The sequence below is a fragment of the Ciconia boyciana genome, chromosome 5, assembly GCF_034638445.1.
Source record: "Ciconia boyciana chromosome 5, ASM3463844v1, whole genome shotgun sequence".
NCBI classification, from domain to species: Eukaryota; Metazoa; Chordata; class Aves; order Ciconiiformes; family Ciconiidae; genus Ciconia; species Ciconia boyciana.
Window position 1 is genome coordinate 70,782,541 of NC_132938.1, and position 16,654 is coordinate 70,799,194.

General features: G+C 41.1%; 1 protein-coding gene across 2 annotated transcripts; it reads right to left on the reverse strand.

Moving 5' to 3' along the window:
* Window positions 1-396: 396 nt before the first annotated feature.
* On the reverse strand, window positions 397-16,083 carry ZNF330 (zinc finger protein 330). 2 transcript variants are annotated; one of them, XM_072862067.1, is made up of 10 exons: window positions 15,743-16,083; window positions 11,257-11,386; window positions 10,961-10,980; window positions 10,776-10,846; window positions 8,642-8,721; window positions 7,191-7,317; window positions 6,335-6,439; window positions 3,732-3,778; window positions 2,483-2,600; window positions 397-1,810 (listed from the first exon to the last, which is right to left on the reverse strand). In XM_072862067.1, the coding sequence occupies exons 2-10, from the start codon at window positions 11,374-11,376 to the stop codon at window positions 1,533-1,535; spliced, it is 966 nt and encodes a 321-aa protein (XP_072718168.1). In that variant the 5' UTR covers window positions 11,377-11,386; window positions 15,743-16,083; the 3' UTR covers window positions 397-1,532. The 2 variants fall into 2 exon arrangements, with proteins under 2 accessions (XP_072718168.1, XP_072718167.1); XM_072862066.1 differs by having other exon boundaries at window positions 398-1,810; window positions 15,779-16,083.
* Between the last annotated feature and the right edge of the window lie 571 nt (window positions 16,084-16,654).

Consider the following 16,654-nt stretch of genomic DNA (forward strand, 5'->3'; position numbering starts at 1 on the left):
TCTCCAGTTCTGAAGGCAAGCACTTGACATGCACTGATCAGGTCACGTCCCTCTCTCCAGTACAGTTTCTTCCCTCAGCTGCCATAACCAAGTTGTGCTCTTTGTCAGTTTGTTTTTGTCTTGGATGCATTCCAGCTCATGTCTTTTATGCATTAGATATGAGAGGCATTTAGGAGGCAAGTATCAAGGCCAGGTTCCTCAATCCTGTTTTGTTAGGAAATGCTCATTTGGCAATCCTAACATCATTAAAAATTATTCTCAATAGGATATGCTCTGCCAACATATGACCTTTAGCTGTTAAGAAACAGTAGAGAAAGCACCAGAAAAGTAGGTAATTCCACAATCAGTTCAGATATTTGACAGGTAACAAGAAATAGCTCTCTTGCATGTAAGCATGGCATTTAGAAAGCTAGAGTAACACTTTAGGTGGCTGCCCTTGTATCTTGATCTGTCTGCTGTCAAAGCTGCTATCCTCCCAACATTCCCCTACAGGAGCAAACTAAATACTATCATTTAGATGTGTAGATTGGTAATTAACATGTTGACTTGCAAATCAGAATCATTGCAAACACTTCTGCCAGTGTCACCTCCTTAGCTCAGATGTGCTGATCACTTGCCTCGTACCAGCACATTTGCACAGAATATTTGAACCCAGTATTTTGAACCCCCCTGTGTTTTTCTTGCCTTATCAATTCATATACAGTGGTTGTTTCCTATCAAATTTTTTTTGTATCATGAGCAAGGAAAAGAGTTGAAGGCTAGGCACAGAAGAAACCAGTCTCTTTTTGATCTAATGAGAAATTGTCTTATAGATTTTAGTGGCAGAGAGGATACACCAACATTTTTACTGCAATGAAATTTTTGATTATCTGGGGTGCGCTTGTAATGACCGCATATAGCCCCATTGATTAATATCTAATACTAAAAATGCTGCAAAGGTAATGTTCGAGCACACAGAGAACTACATTGATCTGCCTTACCTACATAAACAAGGAAGTTATTTTAGCGTCAATTTACACTTTGTATACAACCTGCTTTCCAACTATCCAAGGGAGATCAATATTTATGACAATTCATTAGAGAATGCAGTTGACTTTTATTGTGCAGACCAAAAAAAAAATGCAGTCACCAACCTATCACTACATTAATTTTATGAAATCAGTTAAAATTATTGTAAAAAATAACTTAATTTCTGATGAGCAAATGGAAACAAGTTGTACATCTCTCCCATGTTCCTGTATTGATAGGAGAAAATGGCATTGAACCATTATACTCAGTAATTCAAGGACAAAACCACTTCTCTTGCTTAGGGGAATAAAAATATTCCCGTTTTCTCCACCAGTCCCAAACGCAATATTGGTTTATATAAAAAAAAAAATCTCACTTGGAGTTACTGAAGAAGTCCCACCCTCTTTATTCTCTAACTTTGATACGTAAGTACCTGATAGAGCTATCCTACTGGCATGTACACAACTCAAGTGAAGCACTGGGTGGCTCCTTCCAAGTGTTTTTAGCTTGCCAGCATACTAAGCTTAATCTTCTGGTTCCTCATAATGTGCATACCCACTAGCATAGGTCCTTCCTAAATTCAAATTGCTGAATACATCTGTGGTTTCAGTATCAGAATCCTTCCCTCCCTCATCATTGTCATCTTCATCGTCATCTTCCCCTTCATACTCATCACATTCATCCTCACGGTCACCTGCATCTCCAGCCTTGCTGGAGGAGAGGCTCTTCCAGTAGGCATCATAACCAGAAGCTCCATCTGCATCTTCACCTCCAGTCTGTCGGCCAAACTTCAAAGAGCGCGCTGCAGGCAGAGAAAAATCATCATGTTCCCAACCCTCAACAGCAATTTGAGCCGAACATCTGACATTTCCTTTCCGTCCTTTTTCACTACTCAGCAAAGAGCATACAATGTTAGACAACCTTTTTCTAAAGCTGACATTTTCAGATGTAATCCTTACTCTGACAGAACCTTTCTGCTACACACAGTCTGCCCCCCTGCAGCCAAGTCTGTATAAACAACTGCCCCCAGAGTACGACTTAGGTTTTAGGATAAACCTTTGGTACTCAAGCCAAGAAAACCTGCAATTGGATGTGCTTCACAGACACAATACATATTGTGATTTATTCAAGAGTGGTTGAGGTAGATTGTATGCATGTCATCAAACTGCACTTTGAAATTCATTAGCCAGCTTCTTGTAGATGAAATAAAGGCTTAAGTGGTGATTTTTTGCAATTTTTCCATAACTAAAATCTCAAACTAAACAAAAGCTTTCACTGTATTGGAATCAATTAATGATTACGAATGAGAGACCGCTCAATTCTAGAACTAAGAAACACAAAGTTTTTCCCAAAACAAATGCAGCAAAGCTTTGCAAAACAATTGAAAGTAATTGGACTTTACTCAGTGTTCCTATGCAGAAAAGTAGTCACCAATGGTATGTGTATTGCTTGTTAGCTAGAGAAGCAGGCTTACTTGACATGCTCAGATCCTTTGTCTGCTGAGTTTCATGGCCACATTTAGGGCAGGGAGGCTCTTTTCCTTTTTCCTGCTTGAAAACCTTACTTCGCACATGATCGTCACAAAAACAAGCCTGTGGGATTAAAGGAGAATAAAAAGGCTAAATGTTTTAATCATAGAAGCATACTCTTCAGCAAAAAGCAAGCAAAAAAGTGTCTAACAGCAGCAGGATTTTCTGGCTGGGATTAAAATTTAATGAGCTCTATCTGCAGTGGAACCAGAGTCTGTGCACAGGGCAACCACTTCTGCGTTGAATGTAGTTTCATGGCTTCCTGGGGAAGAGGCTGGATGAAAGGGCTGATAAACAAGTAAAGAAAGTAACATACTCAAGGACTGGATTATAGGGCTGCCCACAAGGAGCCTGGCAAACTTTGGTTTACATTGACAAGCTTAAATAAAATATAATCAGAGATGTATGCCAGAACATAACTATGCAGTGACCTGAAGGCAAGAATTAGAGATTGAAACTTCACATGTTGAGCACCAGGGTGCCAGTGAAGATATCTGGACAAAGGAACAATTTGGAATGTGAAATCAATGCCATGGGAAACTGCAGAGAAACATATGGAGGGTAAGAAGAGTAAGAGCAGGCAACAAACCAGCACCTGGAGAAATCTGGGCAATTGTGATGATGAAGCAGGTGTAACTTTTTATACAAAATTACTTCTGAGTGTGTAAAACCAAAAGCCTGACATCAACAGATTAGCCTGTACATGTGTAACACTGGATTAGCTGTGGAGATTATTTCTATTGGACCCAGGCTGCAGTGTTTTCTGGTCAGATCATCACTTGACTGTTTTAAAAAAGAAAAAAACAACAATTTTTTCAATTGTCTTAGTTCTACGCCGGATCAAAACATATTCCAAAGCCTTGGATTCTGTTCAAGATCAAGGATTTGTTTTGGTTTTTTTTTAAAGGCCCAAACATGGTACAGCCCCAATTTAAACACAGAGGGCTGGACAAAGTGAAGATCACCTTACCTGGCATAAGGATGCACAACACTGGCTTGTGGTTAAGAGGCAAGCACAGATAAAACCCCTTTTGTCCCCCATAAGTCTGCCCCCAGGCTTCAGAAACTAATATGAAAGGATTAATTTTTTTTTTAATAATGTAGAGAAGACATGACAAGGCTTGACAGCAACCTTGGAGGCTAAGGAGAACAAGTCTAAAATCATAGCTACTTGCAAATGTCTTTACTCTTTACCTTACAACGCAGGCATGAATGCTGCCCAAGCCTGTTACAGGAAACACCTGTTGGAGAAAATCAGTATGTAAAATTCAGTACTTGGAAACTGCAGATCTGTGATGTTTTTAAAACCTTGTAGAAGTATGTAATAATGTAGTTGAGGCATTTATTTTTAATTCCCTGACACAAATGCACTTCAGCAACACAAATCAGTCATTTTACCATACAGTACCATTTTACTAGATTTTTTTCAAGTCTAAGCCTCATTGCAATAATGTAATTTCACACAAAAAGTAAAAGTTGAAGAGGGGAAAAAGTTTAATTATTTCTTGAGTTTCCAAACTTTTAAAAACAGAAGTTTCAGAACCAATTTGGTATTAAGTGATCATCCTGCTTTTCCTTTTCTTGCAATGTCAAAGGAAGGAGTGCTAGCATTTTACAGTCACTTTGAATAATGCCATGGCAGCCTTTAATACCTTTATCTCATTTAAATGGGATGTGAGAACACTTAAAGCTTGCAAACTTCCAAACCTAGAACAGTTGTTTTGTTCTGTATTTTCTGTCATGTCCTCTGGAAATGTACTTCATTGCACACAACTTCATATGAAAATCTATCTGTGTTAAAGAATTGTAGCTGGCACATGAGCTGTAAAGAGCAGAATCAGTGCTCAAAATCTTGAGCACTTGATCTTGAGCACTTGTCTTGAAGCTTCAAATTGGTTTCTTTACTCCACTGTTACAGTAAAGGCAACCATGCAGGAACTAGCAGCAAGATGAAGCTGGGTGAATTGTTACTCCTCAAGAAGCATAATATGTGTTTTATCAGTCTCTGTGGAAGTACTCATTCCCTTCCACCTTGCCCTACCGCTGTGACAACAAAATTTTTGAATCTGAAGTAATAAATATCATGAGTTCTCCACATGAGCAGGACAGTCACAGGATTTAGCGCTCTGTCATGTTTAAAGATCGAATTGGAAATGCTAATGCATATATATTCAAACACTTCTGGAATATCTGCACTTTTAAAAACTTCTCTAAAATAGTGATGGAAAGTAACAGTACCTTTTTCACAGCTAGAATGGGATTTAGACTACAGTTGCATGACCACATTTAAAGTTCGTGTATTCTGTAAAAGTTCAGGTTTTATAACCTTGTTACCACACACTGACAAAAATCCTGCTTCTCCACCAAGACTGCACCGTACCACGAAACATTGAACACAGTGAAAACCCTCAAAAAATCAATTTCTCTATTCAGGGTGTGACATCACATCTGTGAATTAAAAGCTTCCAACAATCACTGAAAAAACATTCTTGTGGAACAGCTGTTGCTGCTTCAATATTGCTATGCAGGAAGATATTCTGGCAGAATACATCAAGGGAAGCTAATCAAGGCTTAGAAAATAGCTGGCTGGGAAAAAAAAGGATGGGAGATGAAAACAAGATAAGAGATTTCTAAAGACACAGACTATAACATTTAAATCAACAAATATTGTGAATTGGGAGAAATCAATTAGGACAAGAGATTAGTCAGTTCTGAAGAAAACAGTCTTATGATAAAGAGCACCTTGAATTTCTACAATAAGGATTGAAAATGTGATAATAGTCAAAATACACACATACAAGTTTTGGACAGGACAAACGCTTGTCTCATGGGATAAACCAAATAGTAGTTAATGGTAGAAAAGAAGTACTTCTACAAAAGATTAGTTATTTCAAACATGCATAGTCTTCATTTGTGTGTGTTTTGTTTTTAACTTCCCTTGAAGTTTCCCTGTTTCAGCCAGAGATGAGTAGTGGACTAGCAAAGTCGGGCATGGCCATCATGTCCTCTTACAGATACCAGTTTCAGTTTTGTCCACACAATTAATGGAACTTCAAAAGGACATAAAGTCTTCAGCTACCTGTTTTTTATTCAGTAAAAGTGGACACGTATCATCATTCGATACATTACTGACACACATGTCCACAGTCCACTGGTCAGTGATGAAACTAACACTGAGTTCATGCTCTGGATGAACACTATTTTTGTTACTCCCTTCCATGCTCACCCTGTCTCACTGAATCAGATGATGACTGCTTCCTGAGTCATGGCCTTCCTCAGGACTTGCCGCTTTTGCAAAATGAGCAGATGCAAACCCTTCACCAACATACAGGCAAAAGTTTAGCCAGACTAACACAGGTGGTATTATTTAGGGCAGCTATTTTCCATGCGGAACAGGTATCTAGAAATAGCTCATCATACGGCCATAAGAGTGGAAGAGAGCTCCTTCTTGCCTGCAGAGCTTTGTGGAGTAATAAAGCAGCATCAGCAGTAGTTCTGGCCACTGCCAACACTGACACTTTAGAGACTACTGGCTCCTGCAAAGGCAACTTCCCATGGGAGGCCTGTAAGATCCAGGCGGGGAAACAACTGCCATGTACAATCTGGCATGGAGGAAGGTCAAAGACAAAAGTTCTAGTTTACATAATGGATATCAAAAGCAAGTACATAGGAAACCGGCCCTTTCCTCCAGTGGTGGTAAAAGCTGTTTTGAAAAGGTGATGGAGAGTATTCTGGAGCACAGAGGAAGCAAGAGTCTGCTTAGCTGTGGTGAAAGGGACTATGAATAACTAACTTACATTTAAATGTCTCTGCTTCCAGAACTTGGCAGCTGGCTTGATGTTCAAATTGATCATCTTCACAGAGGAAATTGTGGCAAAAAGAGCAGGCGAATATTCTGCCTCCTAAAAGATTTATCAAGGCAAAATAATCAGCAACAGGCATAAGCATCAAGTTCTGCTCTGCAACCAATTTGGGCAGTAGTTTTGACTGAAGACCAGTTCTCCCTTCTGTCACAAATGCTTCAACAAAGTCCTAAATTAGACACTGCCATCCATTATTACACTGAAAAATACCACGTATCCTAAATACAAGACAGCATAAATATAAAGCAAGTGTTACTTCTAGTCCTCTTCTCCATTTTAATTCAACTATGGCATTAAGTATTTTTCTTAAATCAGATCCCATTCTCTCTCATCCAGTTTCCTTCCCTCCCACCCCCTCACCTCTGATGCACACTTGAAATAAACACTTTAAAGGATTCCATAAATGGAGATCAGTATGGTTTGCTAAGCAATTGGGAATCCAAATACCTGTACTAGCACAGATGAATGGAGTGGGAATGGCAGAAAATTGTGTGTTGACAATCCAATGCAGTGCTTAATTATGTGAAGCTGATCGGACAGTTAATACTTTATATTACATAACCATCCCGGAGTTGAGCACTGTATGTTCTTGAGCAGGCCGTTCACATTCCCTACTGCATAAGGTCTATTTTTAAAATGGGGAGAATGCCTTGCTTTGAACAAACATACTGCAAGGACTAATCAGTGAAGACTGAAAATGTTATGTTAAGAATATAGGTACAATAACTTAAGCAATGTGAGGAGAAAAGCATCGTTTAGATTTTCCTATTTTTAAGTGTGAGCAACCTACCGTGGTCCCAGACACTTCTTTCGCATTCAATACATTCTGCATCTGCGAGAGGGCAGATACATGCATGTGTGCTGAGACACTTCCTCCCATGACACACCCAAGCTTCACAGAAATCACAGATTGCACCCTGCAATTACAGAAAGATATCATCTTGGGACTTCTGCAATACCTAGAGAGAGGGTCTTATTCCATAACCCTGAATGTATCCAAGTATCTCAATGGGTTCATTCCAGCTGAGCGAGAGTATGAACTGCATCTGTATTCCTATCAAGCTGCTCCACAGTTCATCCTGTTTGTTTGATACCCATTTCTGCAGGATTGAATATAATGCAAAATAACTTGGTTTTCTCCTTTTCTGTTTTTTACATTTCCTGTCTTAAATCTTATGCATGAAAATTGTGTCCTCCAGCCGAAACCTGAGATCTATAAATGATAACAATGTTCTGGCAAAAATGCAATTTCAAAAAAGACCTGAACAATGCCACTAGATTCTTACAGCTTAAATCACTCATTTGGATTTTAAACCATGCTATATTAGAACACAAGCTCCGCAGAAAGCAAAGATCAAATAACTCATTGGAAATAAGTTAGACTCTGTAACTTTAATTTTGATTAAACTACAAGATCTACACATCAACTATCCCTTAATTGTAGCATTTAAGAAGCCTCCTCAGCCCATATGTAACAAACTACCATGTACATTACATGCACACAAAACTAAGAAAACAATGGTGAACCAAATTAATTGTTGATGAAAATATTGCATCAGTGAACGCATGGAATGAGTTTAGGAACTTCAGACTGGAAAGGCCAGCTGTGTCACTGAGAAAAGCTAACAGCCAGCTGGAGGCAGAAACAGGACAGAGGTTTAGTCCACACAGCATTTAATCCAGAGGCTATGACATGTCATACCTTGCTTTCCAGAATGGAGTAGCTAACTTGTCCTTCTAAGAACAAAAATTGAAAGGTCAGAAGCTATGACTATCTCCGCTAAGAGCCCAAATGATTTTTTTTTTTTTCCCTTCAAAATAAAATTCCCCCCTAATGCCATGGAACAGATTCCTCTCTGTGATACTGATGGTCTCTGCAATACTGAGAAGACAGCAACAAAAGTCCACTGGTTCTACAGAATGATCCTAGATTCTAACGGAGACTGGGAATTGGCTACACAGCATGTAAGCTCCAGTGCTGTTAACGCATGTGCTTAGGGCCTGCCACCAACATAGATCTGTTAGCATCCAGGACGTGCCAGAGTTTGCAGGAGTTGAATCTAAAAATGCAAAATTTGGGTTGCCAGTATAAGGGAAAAATCAGTTTGTGATGGTCGGATGAGAAAAAAAACTTGGCATGGTACATGCTATCATTCCATAAATCTGTTTTATCCTTTTTTCAGAAAGATTTGCATAGAATAACCTCAAAGTGCAAAAAAGGCTGTAATTTTGTATACATACCACCATTGCTAGTCCAGTACTGTACACACCAGCATGCTTTATAACACAGTCTGAAGACTTCATCATGCATTTGGTTTTTCCTGTTTAAAAAAAAAAAGGCAAGCAACCAGAAGAAAACTATATAAAAATTTTAAAAAATTAGAACGAATGATCATATAAGAGCTTCAACTAAACACCAGTGCTTAACTGTAAATCTAGGTAAAAATAATGCAAACAAATGTCTGCAACCTGCAACCCACCCTCACATCTCCCTTAGATCAAATTAGTTATTGTCTGTTTTCAGCCAAAATCTCTTGCCCCAGTACTGAGATAATAAGGGAATGTGTTGTCTTGTTCTATGTTTTGAGGCATTGGCAAGAATTTCAAATGTCAAAACAAACCAAAGAACAAAATTAAGGTGAAAGCCAAGCAATGACATCTTAAAGAGTTGCATTTAAAACCGCTGCTAGTTCTGTCCCACCGTAAAAGCAGCATGTGCTGTGTGCAAGGCTGAGGTCCTCTGAGAAAAAAAACCACGCACACCTGATGATTTAATTACTTACAAGTACTTGGATACTTGGGGTTTTGATGGTGGTTTTTTTTTTTTTTTTTCTATTTTAAAGCCATGTAAGAGATTACTTCCTAGACAAAATAATTCCCTTTAAATGCAGGGGATGGGTGGGAGAAAAAGCCACTGTCTGCACTTAAAAGCCATTCTGACACAAACAACCAGTTAGACTGAGAACTTTCCCCTACTCCTTGCCTCTGACATAGATAGCTCTACCAGAAAGATCCACACTCTGTATGCAGTTATACAATCAAAAAAATCTTGTAGTTAGCCCAGGCTACTGCAGTGGAGTCTTATCACTGATTTAAGCTGCCATGCCACAGACCCCTTTGGTGTCTCTGTTATTGCCTGCTTAGAGAAAGCAACAAAAGGGTGCTCCCTGCAAACCCATTCAAGAGCTGACAAAACCAAATTCTACCCTGAAAATGTAATTAAATCCCAGTATGCAGCATCAGCAGAGTTTTGTATTAAGTCACATCTCAGACACCAAATGGCACTCGGAGGGTGAGGAAGGAGCAGTGGTGGGCTGAGCTGGGCAACATGAGGTGGTGAGGGTACTACTGGGTCTGGAGCACTGCAATACAGCTACCTTGCTCCCATCCCTCAGGGACTTCTCCAAGAAAGATGCTGTTGGTTTACAGGGGCTGTCCCCAATGCTTCATTAAGCACCAAACAGCTCTAATGGTCTTTGTCTTGGAAAACCCCAGGACTCAATACAATTTTGTGGTTGTTATTAGGAATGCTTTTCCTCCAGAAACATACTGCAGATTAAGATAAATTCAACACACAGGAGTCAACTTCAGATGCATAATATAGTGTTAGATAGACAGCATGTTTTTAGTACTGCACTGCGTGATGACAGAAGGAAGACTTATGACAGACAAAACAGCCAAATTGCTTAATGACAAATTGAAAATCCGCAAGGATGTGTTGAAACAGTAAAACAACAAAATTCACCTCGAAGTATGAAATTATTATCAACAACGCCTGCAAGCAAGCAGCCGTTTTAAAAAAAAGGGGCATTTTAGCCTGATTCAGAGCCGAGGTCTGTCACTAGGAGTCCTTCTCTTGATTTCAAAGCATCAGCCCACTAGCACATATAAATAACATGAGCAGCATATTACATTACAAAACCATGCAAGGTGAATAATATACTGTTGCTTTAATTGATATTAAACTGATCAGAAATTATATCATCCCCAAAAAGCAGTATTTATCAGTGCCTTGCTGGCAGTCAGAGCCTTTTTAACTTTGCTGTTGTTATGAAACAATACCCAACATGGTCAATCTAGGGAAATGGTCAGTCAGATGTTCTCAACCCTAAAAGGCAGTGAGACAAATTTTTCCCAAGACCAAATACTGAAGACAAGCCCATGACCCAGACTTGCAAACCTCTGGGGGTCACAGGCATATGCATTAGTGCGTATCAAGCAAGATCTCTTCTCAAGGAGGATATTCACAGCATATTTAAAAGAACCTGCTCCAAAAGTCACAAACGTACTTTAAGACAAAGGTACTCTAACTGCTGAGTTTAACAACACAAATGGGACTGAGGATAGCATGTTTTCCTTCATTATTTCTACTTACCACATTGTGCACAAATGGGTAATTTTTGAACAGAGTTACAGAAGTAGCAAAAAGCTCTATTCTTCTGTCGTCTAGGCACATGCAGGGGGAAAAAAAAAAACAAGCAAGCATTATAAAAAGACCTGTAAATTGTTTGAAACTAATTAATATTAAACTACTGGTTTTAGAAGGGGAAAAATACTTACCTTTGGCACTTATCACATTCCTAAAGAAAAGAAATAAAATACTGGTAATTATTTTTATTCCAGGTAAAATATATAAAATTTACAGACCCCACAGGGACTCTGAATTGGGTTCTGATTAGGAACCAAACTTTTTATTGAAGTATTATACCTCTGATGCAAATGTAACCTTAAATATAAAGGAAGGATGGTAGGAAGAACGGCATTCTAATGGCATTAAATAGTCAATGTAATAATCACTGGTTTTACATAATTCAAAATCAAGTACTGTAATATAAAAATACTTTAGGTATTTTTACCATTGAAGCATTACAAGGGTGTTTGGCTAAATCTATGTTGGCTCTTGAAGCCCTTATCTGCTTTTCACGTTCACGACGGTTCTCAGCTTTCTTACGAGCACCAGTCTTCTTTTTAGGCATCTTTCACTATCTGTGGGGGGAAAAAAATAAGCATGTAACGAATGCACACAGACCTATGTATGTAAATACATGGATACACATGACACATCCAGCACTAAAACTGGATCTTGGAGTTCCCATGTTAACTGTGTTTCATCTCCATTCATTTCCTTTTCTGAGTTTCTTTTCAAACACAGAATAAGGGGCCAGTCCCTTAGGAAGAGTCATGTGATGAATCAGGAAGAATCTTGTGATCTGAAAAGGACTTTGCTGTCTTAAACTTTGCGCTTAATTATCTTTGAAGTGTTTTGCCTTAAAAAAAGAAAAAAAACCCGCTATGTTTTGTAGGTTTGTTTGTTATGTGCCTCTCTGGTTTTGGTTTGCCTTGTCTATTTAATAAGGACAATATTGAGCCCATTTTCTCTTTCACTTCTGTCTCTTCTCATGCTCATTAACTACTACAACGAGTTAAAAAAGCATTCTTCAGGTAAGCAAATCGTGATGTACTGGAAAAATGCAAATTTCACACTTCATGAAGGCTTAGAAACAAAATGTCATTATATAGATTCAAGAGCTATGACAAAGGGATGTTTGCACTGCTTATTTATCATTCTAGCACACTAGCAATAACAAAGAGATGAGTACGCATTGCTTTGAAGACGCCACTGTTTCCCAAGAAGGGTTTACACTAATTTAATTCCACCTGGTTCAACGCATGTGTCTGTTTTAACATTCTAGGAGGGAACCAATGCAATACAGTGGAGAGACCATCAGGCGATCAATCAGACCACTGCTCCCTTGTCATCTCCACAATGAACTGTGCAGTACTCATATGCTTCGTTTACTCTGTGTTTATAATAAATTATCCTGACTTCATGAAATGGACAACTGAGAGATTAAAGGTGTGGTCTAATGTTAGAATTTCTCTCGTCAGCACAGGCGCTCAAGATAGACACCCTTCCTTACGCTCCATCTTTATCATCCTCGAATTTCCGCTGAGGTAACTGTTGTTGGTGTCACATTCTAAACCAGATACAGGTTAAAAACAAAACCAAAAAACCCAAACCAACAAGAACCCCAAGACTCAAGCAATCTGATGGGGAAAGACAGTGAAAGGGGGGTATTTGCTTAGCAAGCATGAGAATAAGAAAGCAGCTAAGGAAGAGACAAAGACCTCTCCACTGACAAAAAAATTGCCTTATTGAACATAGTCCTAAAAAAAACAGTCATAGGTCTATAGCCCAGGTCGACACACTTCTTCATGCTGTAGCTACCAAACCATATTTCCCTGCAGATGACAAGACAGCTGAATGTTTGGAAGTGTTCAGCTCTTATTTTGGTACCTCACTACAGTGCTTCTGTTTTGAAAACCTGGCCTTTCTAGCAAGTTGCCCCAACATATATTGCACTGTACAACTAACCCACAGTTTTTTGAGCTACAATTACACCTAACAGTGCTCCTTGCTCTGCCTCTGATTTCCCAAACTGCAGAAATATACCTTCAAACAACTGACAGCTGAGACTCAAGCATCATCTTAGAATCTCAATCTCCACTTATGGAATCTGAAGAAAACCACTACAGACTTGGGGCTTGGCAGAAATCGGCCCACATGATGGGACAACTCTGCCCAGGCAAAGTTCTGCTGATTCCAGTAGGTCTCTGGGTGGCTACCAGGGGCCACTGGCATGAGGAAATGGGAGGTACCTGCTCTTCCCAGCCTCATCCCTAACTCCGAACAGACATGCACACTGGCATCTGTAAGGAGAGCTGCAGCATCAAGAGGCAGAGAACTGTAGCAGCTTAAACATGGAAGAAAAATTAGTATCTTCATTCAAAAGGTCTTATAAAATAAACACAACAATTCTAACTTTCCAGAACAAAGAAATAAAATGTCCTGACCAAATACTAAAATTTGGGTTTGATAGCACACACAAATCAGTTTGCTTGCTCACCCTGTAGCATTTTGCACCACATTTCAATTGTATTAGTGTCATATTTTGTAGTCAAAATTGCATTGCTGAGCTGCCTGTTGGCAACTGTCATTATTCTAGAGTGTGACATTTCTGACACTGGGAGTCCAATATGAGGTTGCACACTAATTTTCAAACTGCTCGAATGCTGATTTAACAACAGAATCTAATGGTTAGTATTTATACCTTGACTTCTTCACATTACCTCATAATCGAAAGCACCAAAATGACAAACCGTTTTCATGAAAAACACTGTCTCAGTGACTACTGAGGACAGAGATAATAAGAAATCTTTAAGATGGTAGTTTTTAGAAAGTTGCACTAAACTAAGTAACAACAAAACTGCAATGTCAGGTCCTTTTAACAAAGCTACCAAGTCAATCCAGGCTTTCAAACACCATCCAATAAATAACAACATCCTATAGATCAATATGCTATCACTCTTTCCCTCTGAGCTTCCACTGAAGATGTTTGTTGTCTTTGCCCTGAGTTCTAAATCTTTAGGGAATTTACTACCTTTTAATTTTCTGACTAGAGCTTAGTAGTGTTATGATGCCAGAAATTATGACAGTAAAAACTTTCCTTACCTGCAATTCCTTTCAAATCAGGGTATCGCACCTTTTAAAAGCACTAATCAGTATTTAAAATGCCTCTGCAGTATGTTCTACCTCCGCTTTTGGCAACGCTTCTGTAACCTGAGGCTGATGGATGACCCAAAAATGTATTTAGGCACACAACACCACTACCAAATGCTCAGACAGGAAAGACCCAGTGGAATCTGTCTGCAATCCAGCTCCTCTGCAGGGTGCATGGAAGAGAAAAGTGCCTCTGGGGGACCTAAAACAACAGGTCCAATCATCAAGGAAATGCCTACAGTGAACTACTCGCTTAAGATTTACTGGAAAGATCGTGTGAACCTTTTGCTTAAACAGAGTCTTTTTGCTGAAGGCAGAGCCTTATGGCCATGCTAGCACCCTCCTTTTCATCTATGATGCTGTTGTAAGAGAAATTGCCAAGGACACAGTAGGTCCATGCTTGGTTCCCTCCTCAGCCCCAGAAGGAATGACCCTGCTGTCCTACAGAGCGTCCGAGCTCCCGAAGTGGGAGCAGTTCTCCACGCGGGGTTTTCCTCCATTTGAAGTTTTCTACTCAGGAGCAAAATGCTTCACATTGACTGGGTCAGAGCAGCAGCAGGAGCGAGCGTGACTCTCCAACTTAATGGCTGATGCTGCGGCACAGAAAGCACAGAGTTCAGATATCAGGAGGCTGTGTATGAGGTGAGCAGTGGTTCAAAGGAAAAGTCCTAAAATGTGTTGTGTGCATACTGGCTCCCCAGCACTGTGTGTTTCGTTCTGTAAGTTTCACCTACTGTTCCTCGGGTGCTGTATTATTTGCTAAGGTAAACACAGGCAAGGACAGCAGAGTTCCCACCACAGCTATAGAGACTGCTTGTATATTTTACCTGATGGTTGTGCTATGTAAAATACATAAAAAATGTCTAGCATCTAAATTCTGTCCAAGTCGTAGCATGCCTATGCCATTTTTTCCCCTCTTGAATATTGTCCTTGATGAGGTCCCAAAGACACACACCAAGTTTGCAGCAGACAGGAAAGCAGATTGCACTAGCAGATTTCTGAATCTTCTGTGCTGAGCACGATGCTCCCTTGCGTCATATTATCTTGTCTTATGTGATGTGCTAACCACCCTGCTGTCACAAATATAACGAACAGCTGTAACAAGCTACTCATTTGGGGGGCAGGGGAACTGTCGGGTTACTCTTGTCATGCCACACAAATACTAACACCCAAAAGAAGCTTTCCATATTTCAAGATTTCTTGTACTTGACCATCAAATCGCTTCTACCTCATGCATATTCATCAAAAGAGGGATCACGGTAAATTTGCTGGGTCACCTTTGATTCCATTCAGAATTCAACAAAATCTGTTTTACTGCTTTGCAAACATCATACAAGATTACAATATTAAAAAAAAAATCTGTATTAGCAGTATTTCATACTTATGTCTTTCCAGTCCACGATTCCTTCTAATAACGAAATCATTTTCAAGGCACTGTGATTTCAATGACTTGCTCCATCTTTTAGTACCAAGGTGGCTAACTGTGCTCTGTGACCGCAGCGTCTGCGCGCTGCTGCGCTCATTAGGGCCCAGATGCGCAGTGGTCTCCTCAGGCACGTCCCTGGCCGACAGCAGCTTCCCTCCTCTGGAAACGCACCTTGTCCCCGCCGGTAACGGCTGCCTGCCCGCCGGTAACGGCTGCCGAGCGTGAGGCCGACGCGCTCTCACGACCCGATTTAAGGCTGTTACGTGAAACGCCAACAGTAGGCTAGCTTTTCGAAAAACACACATACTGCGGTTTTTCAGCTTTCAGTATTTTACCTTATTTTTAGTATTTTTACCTAGGCCCCCAAACCGTGTCGCAACACGTTTCCAACCTGGATCGCCGTGCTCCGTATGTCTCGGCACTTATCTCTGGGGAAGCCAGCGACCGCTTCGCTTGCTCAAACGGGGAAGCCGCGGGGGGCCGGGGCCGGGGCCGGGGCCGGGGCCGAGGCCGAGGCCGAGGCCAGAGCCGGGTCCGGGACCGCCGCCGCCGCCCCCTCAGCGCCCCGCGCCCACCCGGCTCCAGCAGCCGTGCGGAAGCCGGAAGCAGCGCGCTGCGGTGCGCTGCCCGCCCGGCCCCGCGCGGCGCGGCGGGAAGGTTCCGAGGGCGGCTGCTCGCCGAGAACGGGGGCCTGAAGGGGCCGGCTCGTCCCGCGGGCCTAGCGGCCGCCCTCTCCCGTCTTTCCCGTCACAGCCCGGCGGCGGGAGGTGCCGCATGGCCGGCAGGCAGCCGGGGGGGCGAGGGGAGGCACGGCCCGGCGTGCTGGGTAGGGGAGGCTGAAGGGGCAAACCGGGAAGTAAGCAGAACTGGGGGCTCAGGGAGGCCTGGGGCTCTGTGTGGCGGGAGTTGGGGAGGGAAGCCAACGCCAAAATAGCAAGTCTGCGCTTTCTCCTCACAGAATTGCAATGTCCGCGGGTTGGACGTCAAATGGTTGGGAAGCAAGAAAGGGCACGATTTCCGCACTGCAGGGAAAGGTGTTGCCAGAGTTTTGGAAGGAGACACCATTAAAAATGGTAAATACATGGATACCAAAGACGGCACTCTTAAGCAGGAGTAGTTAGCGCCTGCCTTTTGTGTACTACTAAGCACTTGGTGTTACAACACAAACTGATTTGCATCCACTTGCGTCTTCTTGGACAAAAAAAAAAAAGCCAAAACTGCTATCTCCACATGAATGTCTGTGTCCTGAGGAGAAATTAGGAAAAAA